Here is a 20,041-nt window from a genome sequence, read left to right as displayed (position 1 = left end):
TACTTCCTCGCTACCTTCTTGCTACCCATGTCGGTTTGTATCAGACCGGGTGTCCATATTTAAAGTAAACTATACAGGTTGTTGTAAAAGTGGTAGTTATAACTTACCTACTTAGATACTAAGCCGAAAGAAGCTGACTCTGGATGTCATGATGAACCACTTTTGTTGTAAGTATAGGACTTTTGAAAAATCGAAAAAAAAAGGTTCTTCGTACAAACTTTGATGGTCACGTGACACGTCACTTTTTACTATGGAAAAGCTAATAATTTAAAACATGTCTGGATTTTTTACCATGTTGGGAAGGCACTAGGTAGGTATATACAGTATGTACTTACCTACAGTATAACGAGTTAACGAGACACATTACAAACAAATTAATGCTGCTATTAATAAAATTGATCTTAATAGACTGACATGATACATTTTAAATTGACCCTATTTATTAGAATTAATGGGAATGGACTTGCATTATTTAGTACATGGAACTTCCTCAAATAAGGGATCTCACGAGTCTTATGTATACCTAAGTAGACTGATTGAAAAATAGGACATGCTCCTGAAAAATTTAACGTTTCAAAATTTCTTTAATTTTAGGTTGGCTAACTAGGTAGGTAAGTATATATGTATACCGTCTAACATTTTGCAACACCCTTTGTAGAATATTTGAATGTATGTAGGTTTACCTATACTAATGAAGTAATCTCATAAATTATCGGGGTTTTATAATGTGGGCACCCGGTTATATTAAAACCTTGAACGACTAGTCAGGAAAACGTAGCAATCGTCAACAAAGTTTATCAGTAACTATGTCGTTTATCAACATGTCTCGTGTAAAGTTTCCTCACCTTGTCTTGTACAGTTGTACCTAATGTAAACTACCTAATTAAAATAGGTACTATTTAAACACAGCCTGTAAAAAAACCACTTTAGGACATCCTCCAAGGTTGGAGCTTCCTCGGCATACTGGGCCGAAGGTATGAAGATGTGGCAAAACCCAGACATTTTAACGTTCAAGACCCGAGAACAAACCCTGACCAGTCTGCGACTGACGTTATTCGTATGTATTTGTATTACAGTATTATAAGTTTATATTAGGCTATTATAAGTAGGTATATAGTTAGTTATATTATTATTATTTTGTTATTATTGGTACACCGCCCTCTAATTTGTCACTTTGTTTCCGCAACATACAGGGTGTCCCAAAAGTCAACGTCATCCCTTAAAGGGCTGATAGGTCAGCTCATGAGAGGCCAGAATATCACAATATGACCTTAGTAAAAACACGGTAATTTTCGAGATATTGACACTTTTATAAATTTGCTGAAAATCGACACCTTGGATCAGTTTTTTGCGTGCCGCCGGTACAAAAATCCATATTGTTAGAATTTGTTTGGTGTTGTATCACCCTGTATAGCCCTGCTATTGATCGCAGTCAAAAAAAATATCGAGTAATGCTGTATGTTTAAAAAAAACACGGTTTTCAAAGTCATAAAAGGTAATCGTATTTTTTTATAAACAACTTTGACTCTACATACATACATACATCCATCCTGACGTCCCTCAGCAGGGACAAAGGGCCTTGAGTAGATTTCTCCATCTGTCTCGATCTTGGGCAGCGGCTGCGAGATCCTCCCACTTCATTCCCACAACTTTTGCCTCATTCTCCACAGAACGTCAACAGTGCAGAATCATTGGCCCAATTCATTACAACTTTTGTAGTAATAAGTACAGTAGCAAACAAGTATCACTCATCAGTGATTTCATTGTAAATCTTTGCCACAGCACTCTAGTTCCTATTCACATTGTTAAATCTAATGTTTTCTATCGCCTATCACTTCATTTTCGTTTGGCTAATTAGATTTGTGTAATACTTTACTTTTTTCCGACATTAGGCTCACCTTACCCACATTTGAAATTATCTGTTGAATTGAAATCGATTTCCGCTTGACAGCTGACAGAAATTGTGACTTTGACATATTGTTATAATGTTGCCATTACACAAAATATTAATATTGCTCTGGTCATGTAACGTTCCGTTCTCTGTAATTTATGTTCTGAGTGATAACTATTGGTATAATCAGCTGTGTAACCATTTTTTAAATTTACTTTTCTATTTATTTATTTTTTACAGTGGGCCGGCAGTGGATGTGGATGAATTGATTGGAATTTTAATTGATTAATAGAGAACGAAATTAGTGTATTTAACCATTAGATTGTATTATTGGTTCATATCTATTTTCTTATTAGTTATATATTATATTGAATATTTATTTTATTTATTATCTATACTATTATCATCATACCGTCAATTGATTTAGATAGGTGTTGTAATTTATGGATCTGTCGATAAATTCTGACTTGTTTTACTCGTTAGACTCGCTCTCAGATGTATCTAGTGATGATTGTGTTCATCTAAGTGATCTGCTTCACAACGCCTTCTCACCATTCCCCAAGAATCTGAATCTCTGTCACATTAACGCTCAAAGCATTCCTTCACATTATTCTGAACTTCTTTCAACATTTACCAGCAATTGCATTCACGCGTGTCTAGTGTCCGAATCGTTCCTCAAGCCCTCACTACCAACAACCTCTTTCTCTTTGCCTGGGTACATTCTTATAAGAAACGACCGACTTGAGAAGGGTTGTGGTGGGGTCGCCATATATCTTCGTGCCGATATTAAGTACCGAATATTAGCCACCTCTCCCCCTAAGTACAACAAAGGCATGGAGTTTATTCTTCTTGAACTTGACTTCAATACGGTGAAGTTTATGTTGGGTGTTGTGTATGCTCCTCCCAACTCCGACTACTTTGACGCGCTTGAACAATTGCTGGACACACATCTGCCAGAATACGAACATGCAGTGCTGATGGGTGATTTTAACACCTGCCTTCTGCAACATAATGTCCGTTCCCGTAAGCTCCTCTCATTGACTACTTCTCTCAATCTCCACATCCCTAAATTAGATCCCACTCACCATGTCAATGACTCCCATACCCTCATAGATCACATAATCACATCAAACAAGGAACGGATTGCATCCCACGGTCAGTTTACTGCTTCTGGATTTTCTCACCATGACCTGATCTTTGCTTCATATAAACTTAAAGTCCCCAAACCCAAACCTAAAATTATATTTCAGCGTAGCTTTGCGAGAATGGACCAGGAAAAATTGGCTAAAGACGCAGCTAACACGGACTGGTCACAAATAGAGGGCATGGATAGTATCGATGATATGGTCAAGTGCTTTAATAGCCTCGTCACCGACCTACTCGATCGTCATGCGCCTCTCCATCCAGTCCGCATGAAGCGGCCCCCAGCCCCTTGGCTGACAGCTGAGATACGCAGACAGATGGCACATCGAGATGCACTGCGACGCAAACATAAAAAAGATCCATCGGAGACTAACTGGAACCACTTCAAACGTGCACGTAACCGATGCAATACGATGATACGCAATGCAAAGCGTCGCCATATACACTCGTGTGTCGAAAATTGTTCGTCAAAAAACCTTTGGCAATTTCTCCATTCTTTGGGTTTCGGTAAGTGCAGGAGTGACGTACCACTGTCTGTCGACAAGGAAGGCCTTAATCGTCATTTCTCATCCCCTCCCCATACCCTTGATCCTTGCACCAAAGCTCTGACGATAAATCGCATTCAAGCTCTCCCTGTAGCAGCATCAAGTGCATTCTACTTCTCACCGGCTACTGAATCAGATATAAAAAAGATTATTCTCTCCATCCCAAGCAAGGCGGTAGGTAATGACAGCATTGGTCGTGATATGCTGCTCCCCATTCTCCAATCCATCCTATCTCCTATTACCTATATCATTAACTTTTCCTTATCCTCAGGCACGTTTCCTCTCCTTTGGAAATATGCCTTCATGGTTCCCGTTCCCAAAATTTCAGATCCTGTTGAGTTCAAGCATTACCGGCCTATATCCATTCTACCATTTCTTTCTAAGGTCCTTGAACGTGTGGTGATGCGACAGTTCTCAAATTTCCTCTCATGTAATAATCTCCTAAATCCTTATCAGTCGGGATTTCGTCCATCCCACAGTACCTGCTCTGCCCTAATAAAAATAACAGATGACCTTCGTAAGGCCGTGGACGATCGCCAATTAACTCTCCTGACACTGCTTGATTTTAGCAACGCGTTCAACTGCGTGGATCATGACATCCTCTTGTCCATACTCCGGTCTCTCAATATATCTGGTTTAGTAGCCGAGTGGTTCACTTCATATCTGTGTGGTCGCCGACAACGCATCCGTACGGATAACGTTGAATCGGATTGGTGTGATGTTACAGCCGGCGTTCCGCAGGGTGGTGTCCTTTCCCCTATCCTATTTTCCGTATTCATCAACACCCTTGTATCCGTCCTTAAGTATAGCTCTTACCACCTGTACGCTGATGACCTTCAGTTGTATGTTCCATGTGGTCCCGATGACGTCCTAGAGGCAATTAACAAGATGAGTGCCGATCTTGAAGCAGTCAAAACTTGGACAGCTCATTATGGTCTTCTTGTTAATCCCTCAAAGACGCAAGTTATGTTTGTGGGCAGCAGGTTTCACCTGGCCAGACTTGGACCGTTACCACCCGTTGTGTTCGATGGAATTAGCTTGTCATACTGTGACAATGTAAAAAATCTTGGTCTCCACATACAGAGCAATTTGTCTTGGGAGCTGCAGGTTTCTGAGGTCAGCCGTAAGATCTATGCATCCATGCATGGACTTAAACGCCTTCAGAACTTCCTGCCGTACTCGACCAAAGTTACGCTAGTCAACTCATTGTTGCTCCCAATTATTGATTATGCAGATGTGTGCTATCCCGATCTCACCGAAGAGCTACTTGATAAACTCGACCGTCTGCTCAACTTATGCATTCGCTATATTTTTGGCCTGCGTAAGTATGATCATGTCTCTGATTTTCGTAACAAACTCAAGTGGCTCAATATCCGTCACCGAAGGAATGCTCATATTCTATCTCTTGTTCATAGTATAGTCTACAATGCTTGTGCCCCATCCTACCTAACAGAACGCTTCACGTTCTTCGACTTTTCTGACCGTCCTCAACGGTCAAGTCGCAATCTTCTCTTTCGTACCCCAGAGCATAATGCGGCAGGGTATTCTGATTCTTTCACTGTGACAGCGGTTCGCTTGTGGAACAAGTTACCACTGGATATAAGACAAACTAAGTCTATAGATCTTTTTAAATCTAAAGTTCGTCTCCACTACCTCCAAGAGCAGAACATTCTGCCTAACTGATCCCTATCTGTGTGATGATGATGATGATAGTAATTTTATGTATGTATTTATGTATGTATGTAATGTATTTATTTAGGTATCATGTGTATATTTATATTGTATAGATAGGTATATATTAAGATATTAATATTTCGGTTAATTACTCAATATAAACCATCTTCTTTCCTCAAAGCATTAAGCACTACCAATCACTTTTTCAACATCACCAAAGGTTAACTGGTAGAAAATGCTGCTAGCATTAAGTTCGCCTTTGTACCAATTTACTTTGTGCAATAAAGAATTTAATAATAATAATAACGTCGCCAGGTTGTTTTTGGGCGGCCCCGTTTACGTTTTCCTTATTACTTTGACTCTACATACTGTAAAAAAAATATACCACGCAAACCTGGCACCTTATTTGAAAAGATTGCTCATTTAATGCAGTTTCCAAAATGGTATGAAACGTTGCTATTGTTTCAATTAACAAAAAAGTTATTGCTATTTTAGTACAAAACGACCTCGATGTAAAATTGTTTAGAAGGAAATTTATCTGACTGAATTTATTAAGGGTAAGTCATGTTGGAATGAGTAAAAGTAAAATAGGTGGTGTGGCTGGGAGTGGGAAAAGAGACAACGTTGTCACAGTTTATAAAAAAAACGCATTTTGAGTATCTTTCTCGAAAAAAGTGGACTATAGCAACTCCACATTCCCCATAAATGTAGCGCATGGTAACGTATATTCCTGAGTAGTGCTAATGTGTGATATTGTACAAGTAAAACGCTTACACATGTACATTGTACACCCACAGTATCCAAAAAAGGGACAGATCAGTTTGTCATTAACATTACCCCTAATTACTTGTTATTTATTTTGAAGTTATTGTTAAACAAAACCAAACTCTCAAAATTATGATTATGATCATTAATGAGTATTATTTTTTGCTGATTATGTACTTAATATAAGAATGTGGTGATATAATTTTGAGAAATAAAAATAAAAGTCAATAAATGTTTGTTTTATTTTAAATAAGGTGTAAAAAACGCAAAATATGTTTTATAAGAGTTCGGTAAGTATTTTCTTAGCTATTTTTGCGCCATCTATGTTGCCACGGCTGACCCCATCACCTATTTTACTTTTACTCATTCCAACATGACTTACCCTTAATAAATTCAGTCATATAAATTTCCTTCAAACATTTTTACATCGAGGACGTTTTGTACTAAAATAGCAATAACTTTTTTGTTAATTGAAACAGTAGCAACGTTTCATACCATTTTGGAAACTGCATTAAATGAGCAATCTTTTCAAATAAGGTGCCAGGTTTGCGTGGTATATTTTTTTTACAGTATGTAGAGTCAAAGTTGTTTATAAAAAAATACGATTACCTTTTATGACTTTGAAAACCGTGTTTTTTTTAAACATACAGCATTACTCGATATTTTTTTTGACTGCGATCAATAGCAGGGCTATACAGGGTGATACAACACCAAACAAATTCTAACAATATGGATTTTTGTACCGGCGGCACGCAAAAAACTGATCCAAGGTGTCGATTTTCAGCAAATTTATAAAAGTGTCAATATCTCGAAAATTATCGAGTTTTTACTAAGGTCATATTGTGATATTCTGGCCTCTCATGAGCTGACCTATCAGCCCTTTAAGGGATGACGTTGACTTTTGGGACACCCTGTATAAGGTTGCCTGTAAGCCGCCTATTGTACATTAGTTCTAGTCTATGTATAAGTAAGTATGTTTTTTGTATGTCTGATTTATCTGGTGTTCAATAAAGCAATATTCTATTCTATTATATTCTATTCCGACTGGATGATCCTTTCACCGCAACTAACTAATAATCTAATGATACAGAAGCTATATTGTGCATTATTAAATAAACTCTCGCATTAACAAAAAAACAATGCTAACAAGTTTATATTTATTTTTTATTACGTTATTATATTTTTTCACTATCTTTATCATATTTATTTTACTTTTATATATCAATAGTAGTATATTCATTTTACTTAATGTATATATCATACCCGTATAATTATTTTTAATTAATGAGCCACCTGTCAAGCATTGGTAAATACTTTAGAAATAAACTACTTATCAGACTACTCACGATACAGGCCTAGCCTAGTGTGAGGGTCACTGACACATTCATAGGAAAAACATCACCAATATTATTATTTCAATTATTTCTATTACTACTATTTGTGAATTACTCAAAATTCTTAAGTTTTTTGATATATTTTTTTAAATACTATTTAATTTCGTCGCAGTCGTAGAACAATGACGGATCTGCAAAACAGCAACTTTACAGGAGAGCCAGTTAAAGTTTTTAAACAACGTTTTGTTCGATAAAATGAAAACGGCTGAAGCAATTCATTTGAAATTTGGTCACATTATTATACGAATGGACTTTTCCAATATAGCCTGTATAATTAGTCTGTAATAAGTCTAGGTTTCCTGAAAAATCAGATAGGTCATTGTTCTATGTATCCTACTATGTCGCATTATATGATACGTCGTTTTTTTACGGACTTTTATTGCGTATCTAATGGCGTATTATACTTTTCGTCGTTATTTTAGGGAATATATGGAAAAATTCAAAGACGGATCTTTAAATAACCTATTTATAGTGCCACAATCTTATCTGTTCCGGTGACGGATCGCTGTGATCGAATCCAGTGATGCCATCGATTAAATTTTGCCGTGGTTTAAACGACAATGCATTCCTGCTATAATTAGGTACATTCAGAAGTATAGATAAATCAAAATATAGGGTCAATAGTAAATGAAAGAGGATATAATATATCAAACGACATTCGTTGTATAAAAAAATTGTCCACTGCGAACAGAAACAAAATTAGTTCTGATTATGTTCTGATATAAGACATTTAAATCTAGATTTTACAATGATATAGGTAATATCTGTGGGTCGTGGGAATAACGAGATAGATACACTTAAAAAAAACTATTAAGTACTTAATTATTATTTATTTATTTAGGTACCTACTTTATTTTCTAAAGTAACAAGAAACAAGAGCATAAAATTAAAAGAAATTCAGACAATGTACAGAGGCTAATTGCTAAAAATCCATTTCTTCCAGCCAACCCTTGATACTCGTAGGGGAAGAAGAAGATGTCATTAATCATCATTATTTCGTCTAAAATCGCTGCAGGTGCGAGAAATTCTTCTTGGTATACTGCCTAAGGTATAGGTACGCAGCTTCATTCACACCTGTAATCAAAGAAAAATAAAGATTATATACTTTACGGGTCTCTCGGGAAAATATTAATAAAATTACATGTCAGTATATGGGTAAAATTATTCGTCATATTTGGCAACACTAACCTGTAGCCGCTGCAACTCGTTCTTCCAATTTTTCAAACGGAATTAAAGGCGCCTGAATACGTTATTCTTCCTGCATAAAAGCCAATATATCTAGTATTACTTTTCTTGCATCACTTTTCAGCGCTTTTGGCATTATTTCACCCAGAAAATCACAAAACAAATTAAATAACATAGCGTCAGCCTCTTCGCAGAAATTGACAACTCAAATAACGCACAGAGTATGAAATGAAGTTTGACAATGACGTCTCGTTAGTACACATTTTGACCACCGGAACAGATAAGATTGTGGCACTATAGGAGAGTGTTGATTGCGCTATATTATTTTTTGTTTAGGTCTAATTTTTTTTACAAAATACAATTATTTTATAAAATGTTTTTTGAAGACCCCATTGTGTCCAAGCATCAGTCAATAATCATCCAATGCTACACATAGGCCTCTCCCAAGGAGCTCCACAACACTCGGTCCTCGGGCTTCCTCATCCAGCCACTACTGGCTACCAGCCTACGGTTGTCCTTATTTGTGACTCGAGAATTCGTCGACCCCAACGGTTATCGGTTCTTCGGCAGATATAGCCAGCCCACTGCCACTTCAGCTTGCACATTTTGACAGCTATGTCGGTAACCTTAGTCCTCTGACGGATACCCTCATTTCTGATACGATCCATCAGAGAGACCCCAAGCATAGCACGCTGAGCGACTTTAAATCGGTGGACCAGTACTAACATCAGTGCCCACCTATCTGCCCCATACGTCATCACTAGCAAGATGAACTGGTTGAAGAAGACTTTTTTCTTCAGGCTCTAATGATAAAAGTCTTCTTCTCTGATCAGGGATGGCCGAAGAGAATATGTGACGGAGTTTCCCAACTCAATTGTGACATTTGTGACCCTTTGCTGGGCAAATGTCTCTTCCTGGGTCTTCCAGCTATCCCTGTTCATGGCCTCCTCATTCCAGTTCCTACTAAACACGTCTAGGTCATCCGGTTATCTTCTTCTGGGTCTGCCCCTGTGCCGGCGGCCGTTATCGGCTACCCATTTGGTAGCATTTTTACCCTACCTATCCGGCTGCATACGACAGACGTGCGCCGCCCAGTCTCACTTCAGTTTGGCGGTCTTAGCACCCAGGACGAAGGACGCTATCTCGCCCAAATAAATTACTCATTGACATATTGTATTTTCTGCCTATCTACCTCAACCCTACGTTTCGTGCTGTTGGTCATGTCTGTTGTCTTCGAACGGTTCACCTTTAGTCCAACTTCAAGGCTTGCCGTGGATAGCTCTCGCAACATTTGTTGGAGCTCGGGCGTTGAGTGGGAGAATAGGGCAATATCGTTCGCAAAACTGAGGTTTGACTATTTTTTACTTGCGAAATTGATGTCCTTGTCCTCCCAGGACTGTGTCAACTTCTTGAAGACCTCTTTGAGGAAAATAGTAAAGCGTGTACAGCAAGGGTCGCCTTGTATGACACCCTTTTCAATCGGAAACGTTGGACCAGTACCAGGTTTTCCAATTTCACGTTGGCTGAGCTGTTTATGTAGATAGTACCAACGAGTTCGATGTAGGTTGGATGAATTTTGTGGTGTTAAGGGCGGAAAGTATTGCTTGATGGTAGATACTGTCGAAACCTTTTGTATCTATAGTCAATAAATACATGGTAAAGTGGTGTGTTAAGCTTTATGAACTTTTCAATCTGATTGAACGTGTATAGAGGGTTCGTGGTAGAATAACTAGGTCAGAAACTGGCTTGTTCTGGTGGTTGATGTTAGTTCAGCAGAGAACGGATGCGATTGTGAATTATTTATACATGTGTGATGTCAAGCTAACGGGTCTATAGTTTCCGAGGTCGGATTTCTCACCCTTTTTATGGAGAAGTAAGTATAATGTGAGAATTACAGAATTTAAGGGGAATTTTTCCTGAAATTAATACGTGAATAAAGTGGGCTCACCTATTTTTAAGAGGAAAAGCCCCAGTATCAATCGAGTGCTGGTGGTTGTGGAACGGCTGCGGAGGGTTATCGTCCCCAAGCAGTTCGGGATGATCCTTGCATGGCTGCGGATGGGATGATACCAGTTTCCTTAATTATTTACTGCCCACAAACAGTAAATTCACGCTGCTGTCCGATCACGTTGACTCCCCCGCGATGCTATTCACCCCTAGAACTAGAGAATTTACTGATTGTGGTCAGTCAATGAAGGAAATTGCTGTCATCTTGTCCGTGGCCGTGTGGGGATCCTCTCGGGCTGCTTCGCGATGGTCATTGTCCTCAGCTGTTTGACAGTCGCCAGTGTTCGGTTGATGCTGGGACTTTCCCTTTGCAGTTGATGTAACGGTAGTTGTTAATACAGAAATTTAATGTTTGATGTGGATTCTGCGGCTGACTTGGTTTGTATGTTTGGTAACTCATGCAAATGGCTGGAAAAACATAATTCCAAACCTACCCGCATGGTACCGTGCTCCCATCGTCACCTGCCTCTGGCAGTAGAGTTAATGAACAAAAAAAGTACTTAAGTACATAATTTTACATTGTTTTTTAGCACATAGTTTTAAAAACATAATAAATTAGCAAAAATATACTGAAAAATCATAAATTTATTTATTTTCCATTGAAAATACGTAATATTATGAAAGAACAACGACGTATCCTAAAATAATTCCAAAGAATAACGACGGTTATCTACACACGTCTACCACTTATCCATAGAACAATGACGGTATATACAAAACACCAATAGTTAGGACAAAGAACATAGTCGCATTTGAAATACCGTCACTAAATTTAACAAACAAACAATATTGTTTTTTTAATACACCGTACCTAATTATAACTAACTTCTCAATGATTTTAGCGAAAACTAGGGCTTTTATTTTTTTAAAACAAAGTTCCAAGTATAACGACGGATTTAAGAGACCGTCTTTGTTCTATGGGAGAGGTATTAAAAAAATATTTACTTGGAAAACAGAACTTTTTAAATAATAATTATAGCAAAAAACATTTTAAGTACTCATTACGTGTTCCATGTGCTCCTACATAGAACACTGACAGAACAAACAAACCGTCGCGCGGGAGCGGGTCGCGGGGGGCGAGGGTCACCGCGGAACATCGACGGGACGGCACAAGCGCACATGTTCTACGCGAAAAAATCAAAACCGTCAGTGTTCGACTCTGTATTTCGCTTATTATAAAAGATTTTTAAAAAAACTTTTGTTGTATAGGTAAATAATGAAATTTTAAAGAAGAATCTGCAATAATCCGAAAATCGAAAAAAATCAGATCCGTCACTGTTCTACGACTGCGACGATTTTTAAGTTAAGTACAAATTTTAAGTTCTTAAAAGTTTTAATATTTTTGTTTTATGTTTTAGATGTTTAAATTTTATGTTTTCAAGTTTCTCAGCTTACATTTTTGATTTATTTTAAGTATGGTGTCAATAAAGACTTTTTAATTTTTTAATTTTTTTTTTTAACTCTAGGCCATAACTAATGTTTGGCACCGCCGAGCTAGAGCCAAAAGTATCGTCCTGACTAACTACTCACCCACCCCTGATGATTGGATGAAAGAAAGATGAAAGGTTGAAGACAAAGACGTACATCGATGTCATCGATTGACGTCAAAGTTACGACGCGACGACGCCGACCCACGTACGAGTGGGAACGTTTTTTTCATGGTATAATAATTAATAATACCTACTTATATGGTTTTTAAAAGTCGACGCATAAGAGACACTCAAGCGTCATGTGAACTTATGAGATCGTGTGGATTTATCAAGATCTGAGCCAGATGCGTCAAGGTCCGCCAGTTTGTGACCTCGTCTCGTTACACGCGTCACGATTCTAAGTATCTGTCCAATTTCATTTTGTATTATTATGATATGTTTTGTCATTCGTGTAAGTCTCGACCAACTTCAATACAGTTGGTAGTAGACGAGACGGTGAAGCCGCAAACGTATCGTGGGACGCCATCCAGTCCGCTGGATCGCCCTTATGCTACCTTTCCACTAGACATTGTGATGCTATTGATTTTGAGGAAAGCCTGGATCCTGGCGATTTATGTGATGATGGGCAGAGCTTCATAGTCATTAAGCGAGATTTCTTATCAGAAGTTCTTGTAGATTTGTATAATAATTTTAAGCTGAAGATCTTAAAGCAGTGTGTACCTACAGAATATTATACTTAATTTATACTTAAGTAATTACAGAAGTGATTTATTTCAGGTTATTCCACGTAAAAAATTGCTTCACACCCGGTTTTATGTTTTTTTTTGCACGGTCTCCTAAAGTATTTCTAATACCGTTTTTCCTTATTTATTAATAACGACATAAGGTAATTTGATTGTAAATTCAGTGTACTTACTTACTAACTAATAAGTAGAGTATGTCCGCATTTAATTAACAAATTGTGTAGAAAGCTCGCTGTCCACTGTTAACAAAGTTGCAAGTTTATGTGCTCGATAAACTTTATTGTGTAGGTTCTACCTATACCTGCTATTTACCGGACGTTCTCTTGCAGTTGGCACCGTATTCAGAACTACTCAGCGTTTTAAACCTATTCAATTAAATTGACGTAGTCGTGAGCATAATGAATAGATGTATGTATGAAAATGGGAGTAACTAGTAGGATCTAAGTACATATGAAAGCTCGATGACGAGTTTTCCCGCAGAGCTTTGCCCTAAAATCGCTTCTGAATCTCTGAGTTCCCTTGAATAAGACACCAACATGTGGACCCCGTCCCTATTCAGAACGTAAGGTACCTAATAAACAAGGTCTTTAACGAAAAGTAGATAGGTGCAGTTTGTGAAGTCAGAGACATTATCAGTAGAAGTTTATAGTACCTATACCGTGAGCGACTTCGCGGCCACTCACTGTTTGTAAAAGTACCTAAGTAACTATGTCTGGTTTTTAGTTTTTAAACTTGCGTTTTATATAAAGGTAGTTTTACACCTACCTATTATTGTTTAAATTCAGATTCAAATACGCCCGCTCCAGCCAATCGCTAGGATTTAGTTAACGAGTTCATAGTGAAAAGATAAAGAAAACTCATGCAGGCTCATCTTATCCTGTAGAATGTAGATTATACGATCTCTATAGACTATTACATTACTAGATTACTATAGTATAATTCCAATCGCCAGGAGGCCCTGGAGGTCTGGAGATCACTACTCTAGCTTCAAGAAAATTATTTTTGGAAGCGCTAACTACGAATCTGTTGAATTAATGTTAGTTACCAAGTGCACAGACCGCATGATAAGAAAGGAACCTATTAGGTGTTAAAATTCGTTTCAGTCTATTTTAGCGCTTAGGTCTTCAGTAGAAGTGCTGCTGCTATAGACTGATATTGTTTGTACTGAGCTGCACTTACCACGACTCTATCTACCTAGTTGCATTAAACGTACCTTCTATTTCGTCAGAGGAAAACTCAGGCATTCACTTGACAATTTATTGTAATTGAAAACAGCGCCGCCGAAGCAGCGGCAGCGCTTGTCTGCTGCACTAACCGCTCTACTCTTACTTGCCGCATTAAACGTACTTAGTAAAATTCATCAAGGAAGAGTAACTAGGTATAGATACTTCTTGTGCTAAAGCTATGTAAGTAAAAACTCAGGCATTCACTTGAGGAACTATTGTAATTGCTTGAAAGCGGTGGCGCCGACGCAGTGGTCGACAGCTTCCATGAGATCGGAGGTCTCCTCGGCGCAGGTCTCCGCGGTATTCGTCCTGCTCTTCACTCGCTTCTCACACTCCTGCAGCTTCAGGAAGAACTTGTGGACGTGGCAGTCCTCTAGGGGAAAATAGGGGTTTATAAGGGAAGGTCCGAAGGGTATGGGTAAAAGGGTATAAATGAAGGGGAGGGGAAGAAAGGTATTTGAATCGGCAAGACATGCGCGGTATCGCGTGAATATTAATCATAATTTCGAGGAAAATAGTTTACAATAACTGCTTATAGGATAATTAGGTACGTAGGTGTAGTACCTAACTAGTTACCTACTTACTTTCAAGGCACACTGCTCGCTCCTTTTCCAATTGATCCTCTGAATCCTGACGAAGAAAATATAATATAACGAAAATATTCGAATTCTAACTAAAGGTGCCTTCCTGAGTGACATATCAACTCTAGGCACATATACCTACACGTCCAACGCAACGCACCCTGGGTAGACAGTGACATTATGCTAATCCTTTCACCACGATGACAATTAAAGAAGAAGAAGATCGGTTCTTCAGCAACTCCGAGTAAGAGTTACCGAAGAAACATTAAGTTTATTTTCAGTATATCTTTGTCCCCAGATCCCTGCTATGGTGAGGTAACATGGCTACCACCACTACCATGGTAGTCTCGCCTCTGGCTACACAGTCGTCGCCCAAGAATAAGAGGAAGCTGTTTGCGGAGGCCAGGCAGAACAGTCTTCAGAAGTTGAGCATCATTTTCGACCATGGGAATAAGGGTAGGTAACCACTAGTAGGTAGGTAAATAATAAAATTCGATTTAAAAAAAGACTACGACATGAGTTCTACTGAAATTTCGGGTAACATACTGAAACCTACCGGATCAAACATCACTTTATCTTCGGCCATTTTTGAATAAATTAAAAATCAGTGAACCTGAATGAAAGTCATGAAACTTGTGATGGATTGTGAAAAAGAAACACTTTGTTTGTGAACAAACAGAACCAACAAAGCATGGATGATAACATTTATTTTAAACTCAGAATAATAATATTGTGGTCATTCTGAAGATCAGCGTCGCGTCGATAGGAAATACTAGTTGGAAATTTCATAGATCAACGCGATATATAGTTTATAATAGTAAACCTCAGCACCCACACTTCCAGTTCGAGAGAAACATATTTAATAATAATAAGCAAAAGTTATAAGTAACCCCAAAAAGCGAGGCCCGTCTTTATTGTCAGTCACAAACTGACTTTAGTTTTTAAACTTTAAAAACCGGGTGTTATTCATGTGGTTATGCTATAATTTACTAGATGGCAGCACTAACGTCCAATGAAATTCGCGCTTTTATTTGGCCTGTTTGACGTTTAATTTCTGAATGTTGCCATTAATAGGTAAAAAATACTACTATGGTAGAAAACTAACGCTGCTTTTTCTTATTGCTCATGCACTCCTTGTTCGACCCGATGACTGTGTGAAAATTACAAGTAAGTCGTGGGATCTTTCAAGTTTACTCTGCATACCAGCATGGATCATAAGAACAAGACCGGCCCCTGTATTCTGTAACTTTTTGGTAAGTACTTGGAAACCGGTGATAGTTAAAATCAACTTAGTGACAAATTAACCAAAAACAAAACATAAATCCCAATCAAAAAAATATTATAGAAAGTTATTCCTTAATTTATATATCCTTCGCATTCACACTTCAGTTTTTGAAATGATATTGTCCGTTAAAAGTTATTAAGTAGGTAATAATCCTCTAATAGCTCTTTAATTTTTTTATTATTTGATATGAAAATGAATTTTTTGAAAAAAACTGTAAACGTATTTCGAAACGGGTCAACTTTAGACTAGGGTACTTCATGGTAAAAATAGTGTGTACCCACCTTAGGGTTTTGTTCCCGTGTACCCGTGAATTCCCGTTCCCGGGAATACCCGGGAAATTTATCCTTCCCGAAATCGGGAAAAAAATAGCATTCCCGCGAATTCCCGGGTTGGATTTTTAATCGATTCTACGCTATATTTTCATCTTTATTTATCTGTTTCTCCTACCTTAAACAAAAAAATAATATCGGCAGGCTTGTCGTCTACGATCAGAAACTCGGTTTTGTTGTAAATTATTGGAAAATCATACGTGTTATTGTTTTCGCGCAGCTGCATTGCAAAGATAAATGATGAGTGATGTAGATAAACCTTATAGGATTCGTGTCAAAATGTTAAATATATTTAAGATTTTTCTGTTGTGCTAATAAATAAATAAGATCACCTTTTTCACCTCTTCCTGATTCAATATTTTCATCTTTATTTATCTGTTGGCCCTACCGCCAACCTAAAACCAAACAGTGATCGGCTTTTACATATGTGACCAAAGAGTATGTAAAAGCTAACGCTAGTGTGACGTCTGTCACATTTTTTTTCTGCACGCCTGCAATATATCCATTATTTTAGATTTTTGTATTGATATTATTTGCTAATTCATACCAGAGAACACTTTTTATTTATTTGAGGATAAAAATATTTTGTTGCGGTCGATCCATTAATTTTCTGATACAAGTTCATGACAAAAACCTAGTTCCCATTTACAATTAAGAAAAACAAATGATTTGGCATGTAAATCAAATCATTATAATTTTGTTAATTTTATTTATTGGACTGTTGCTTTTTTCTACCTATACAAGTGATAAAAGTATATTTGATTTAATTGTAAGTGTTTTTATAGACTTTTAATACCCGAAAATAGCAAAACCAAGCATAAAAAATAAATTCCCGTTTCCCGGGAATTCCCGGGAAAACTTGAAAAAAATTCCCGTTTCCCGGGAACAGAAAAAGGTCGGGAAAAACGAAACCCTAACCCACCTCTACTAATGCTCTACTATCACCTCGTAAGGATCCGGTCTACTTACCAATAACCCTGCATAAAATTATATTATTATAATACTCTGACAAGGCATTTCCATCATCGGCGTCATCATTAAAAATAAAGTTACTTAATACTTTACCTAGTAAAATTTATTGCAAATCGCATTAGCTTTTAAATAACAAAATTGCCTATAGTAAAATTACACAAATTAATTTAAATAAATATCAGTCATTGTTAAATGTTAAATATCATCAATATCATTAAAAAATAAATGCTTGTTTATTTACTAGTAAAATAATATTGATTGATGGTAGTTTTTGTGTGTATTTAGCTGGCAACACTGCACTATGCAGTAGTTGTTGTTTCTGGCCGCCATTGCTTTTTTTCCGATTATATGTGGAAATGATTTTAAAATCCGTTTTAATCAGCAAATCTGTGTGATGTTTTAGCAAAACTATCAGGTGTTTGTGTAATTAAACTATTGAACTTTTTAAAGTTTTAGTGCTGGGCTTTGTCATGGCCGGTAAGTGGTGACTTTTAGCGCCCGCTAGTCAAGGGCGAAATCTTCGGATTGGGAATCGCAATAAACTAGAAGATGTTTTATCGGTCGAACTCCGACGGTAAATGCAATGTTCTTGTGATTTGTGTGGTTTTCTATTCTAATGTTTACATTATTGTGCCGGTAGTTTGGTTTTGGAGTGTTTCGTTATTCTTTCACCTTCCCTGCCGATCGTTCTTTTAACCTTCTGCTCACTATTTTGTCTTTTACACTGAGAATAACTTACACTGACTACAAAGAATGTGCCCGCAACGATCTGTAGCCAAGTTATTTGCGTAGAAACCTGGCGGCCTTGCTAGAATTAGTTGACAAGCTACATAATGTTTGTCCAGGATCAGATGATTACAAATTGTTAATTTTGAAGGTCAGGGTGATAAATTCTACTCGTATCTCGGCTTTAGATGAAACGGTTTCTCTTATTATTAAACATTAAACCTAAACACAACGACTACCAAATAATACAAATACTTTGAGGTTATTTACAGTGATGATTATGCTAAATGTTTTTTATTATTATTTAAGTTTCAAATAGTATTTATCACACAAATCAACAAAGTGTTAGTCCATTGTGAGCTCACCCATATTAAAATGCACTGAAAATAAAATGCACCCTGATAAATTCTAATATGTAGCTGCTACATATTACTATTTACTAATCATAGCATTGTGTTACAATAGGCATTCTGAATAAATATACCCATATGGTTGAATCTCAAATAAGTCCGTACAAATTAATCTCATATGACTATGACTGATGTTGTAAACAAGGACTTCCAATCATTAGTATGCTTAAAATGTGTCGAGTTGGATTTAGTCCAAATTAAGCATAGCATTACATCGACTGTCTGTACCTACTTTCCTGTTTATTTTATATGTACTAAATAGATCATTTACATTTACATGGTTATAGTTAGTATTTGCTGTACCAGTTACATCTTAGTATTTAAGGATCATAAGCAATGTTTACAAGTCAATGCCCAAAATGTTACGAAATAAGCTTGTTGATTGGAAAACACATTTTGGGTCATACTTCTTTGGCATTAAAGAGACACACAAATAACTCAGAACATCACCCTTTTATAGAGGTTTTTATTCAAACTTAGCCGATGTGTGTGTTCTATGCCTCTGATTTCACTTCTGCCTCAATAATTGAGTCTCCCAGGCTTTATACAATAGCCAACAATGAGTATCAAGGCAAGGTCTACTTTTCTGTGATCCTCAACAATTTATTGCAGTGGTGTTTTTTTTTCAAATTGGACAGTCTCACTCTCACTCAATCCATATACATATTTTGTCTCATAAAAAGCAATATTAATAGAATTTTTGTTCTAAACACCACATAAGACTTGTAAATGTTTTTATTCTTAAAGTTTCAGTGGCCAATGAAACCTCAACATGCCCTATGATTCTTATGAAAAGGTTTGCCAAAGTTGAAGACACACTGGTGGTCAAACCATGCACTGTGTAGGTCCTACAACATATCTATTTCACTAACAGACAATACACAGTGACAAATACTTCTACACTGTTTGTTTAAAACCACCTTTTGTTCTTCACGAAGGGATAAAAGGAGTTAAATTACTCTTGACGTAAACCTCCATTTCTATACAAGTGTATCTTGTTACACTTCTCCATTGGAAACAGGTTTTACGCTACTCTGGTACAGCATTTGGTGTTTACGTGTGGCACAAATATGTTGTCTTTTTTGCTATAACTAAGCCATGTGGGTGCAGTGTTATAAGAAGAAAGTTGCTATAAATCTGATGTGCTATTAAAGTTTTGCGATGCTAAAGAAGAAAGAGTCGCCATGGTACACAAACCATCACATTCGGATACAGAATAACTTTGCCCATTGGAGACATCACTCCTGTAGAGTACATTGGAACTCGCTATGTGATTGTATGTACATGCCGTTATGTATAAATTATCCACATTATCTTTCTATATATATATTTTTTTCAATCAATTTTCTACCAGCAATACTCGCCTAGCCTATCTGTAGTTGTAGGATACTTGCATGGATACTTTGATTTCACTAATCATGAAGATATTTGTAGTATAGATTCCTTTATTGCATCCCAAATATTATCTCAGTTTTAAGCTTCTTGAATATTTTCTTCTAAACCAATTTTGGGTAGGTAGGTACTTACATTATTTTAAGATGTACTGTATAACATTTCAATAGTCAACAACACTTATTTGCGCAATATGAGCAATCATTTTCACTGAGTTCATTGAGACTAATTGATGGAATGAATTTCAAGCCATTTGACTAACAGGCTTCTACAGTTTTAAACTTATTTGACTAATACAATAACATAACAAGTGTAATATTTGAGCAAGAAATATAGGAATTTG

General features: G+C 37.0%; 2 protein-coding genes across 5 annotated transcripts in view; one reads left to right on the top strand and one right to left on the bottom strand.

Moving 5' to 3' along the window:
• Positions 1–20,041, top strand: part of LOC105387238 (protein phosphatase PP2A 55 kDa regulatory subunit) — a 43,636-nt gene that overhangs the window by 8,497 nt on the left and 15,098 nt on the right. The window contains exon 2 of one of the 4 annotated variants that reach the window (XM_048630648.1): positions 14,883–15,040. In XM_048630648.1, coding sequence (XP_048486605.1) covers positions 14,905–15,040 — 136 coding nt within the window. In that variant the 5' untranslated portion in view covers positions 14,883–14,904. Of the gene's footprint in view, positions 1–14,882; positions 15,041–17,447; positions 17,745–18,976; positions 19,583–20,041 lie in introns of those variants that run through there. The other 3 variants (XM_048630650.1, XM_048630651.1, XM_048630649.1) reach the window with 3 other exon arrangements.
• LOC105387237 (cytochrome b-c1 complex subunit 6, mitochondrial) lies at positions 14,203–15,493 on the bottom strand. The gene is made up of 3 exons (XM_048630652.1): positions 15,141–15,493; positions 14,588–14,633; positions 14,203–14,376 (listed from the first exon to the last, which is right to left on the bottom strand). The coding sequence occupies exons 1-3, from the start codon at positions 15,168–15,170 to the stop codon at positions 14,216–14,218; spliced, it is 237 nt and encodes a 78-aa protein (XP_048486609.1). The 5' UTR covers positions 15,171–15,493; the 3' UTR covers positions 14,203–14,215.

The sequence above is a fragment of the Plutella xylostella genome, chromosome 26 (assembly GCF_932276165.1).
Source record: "Plutella xylostella chromosome 26, ilPluXylo3.1, whole genome shotgun sequence".
Taxonomy (NCBI): Eukaryota; Metazoa; Arthropoda; class Insecta; order Lepidoptera; family Plutellidae; genus Plutella; species Plutella xylostella.
The sequence above is the reverse complement of the archived record's forward strand: the minus strand, read 5'-3'. Positions and strand labels throughout refer to the sequence as shown.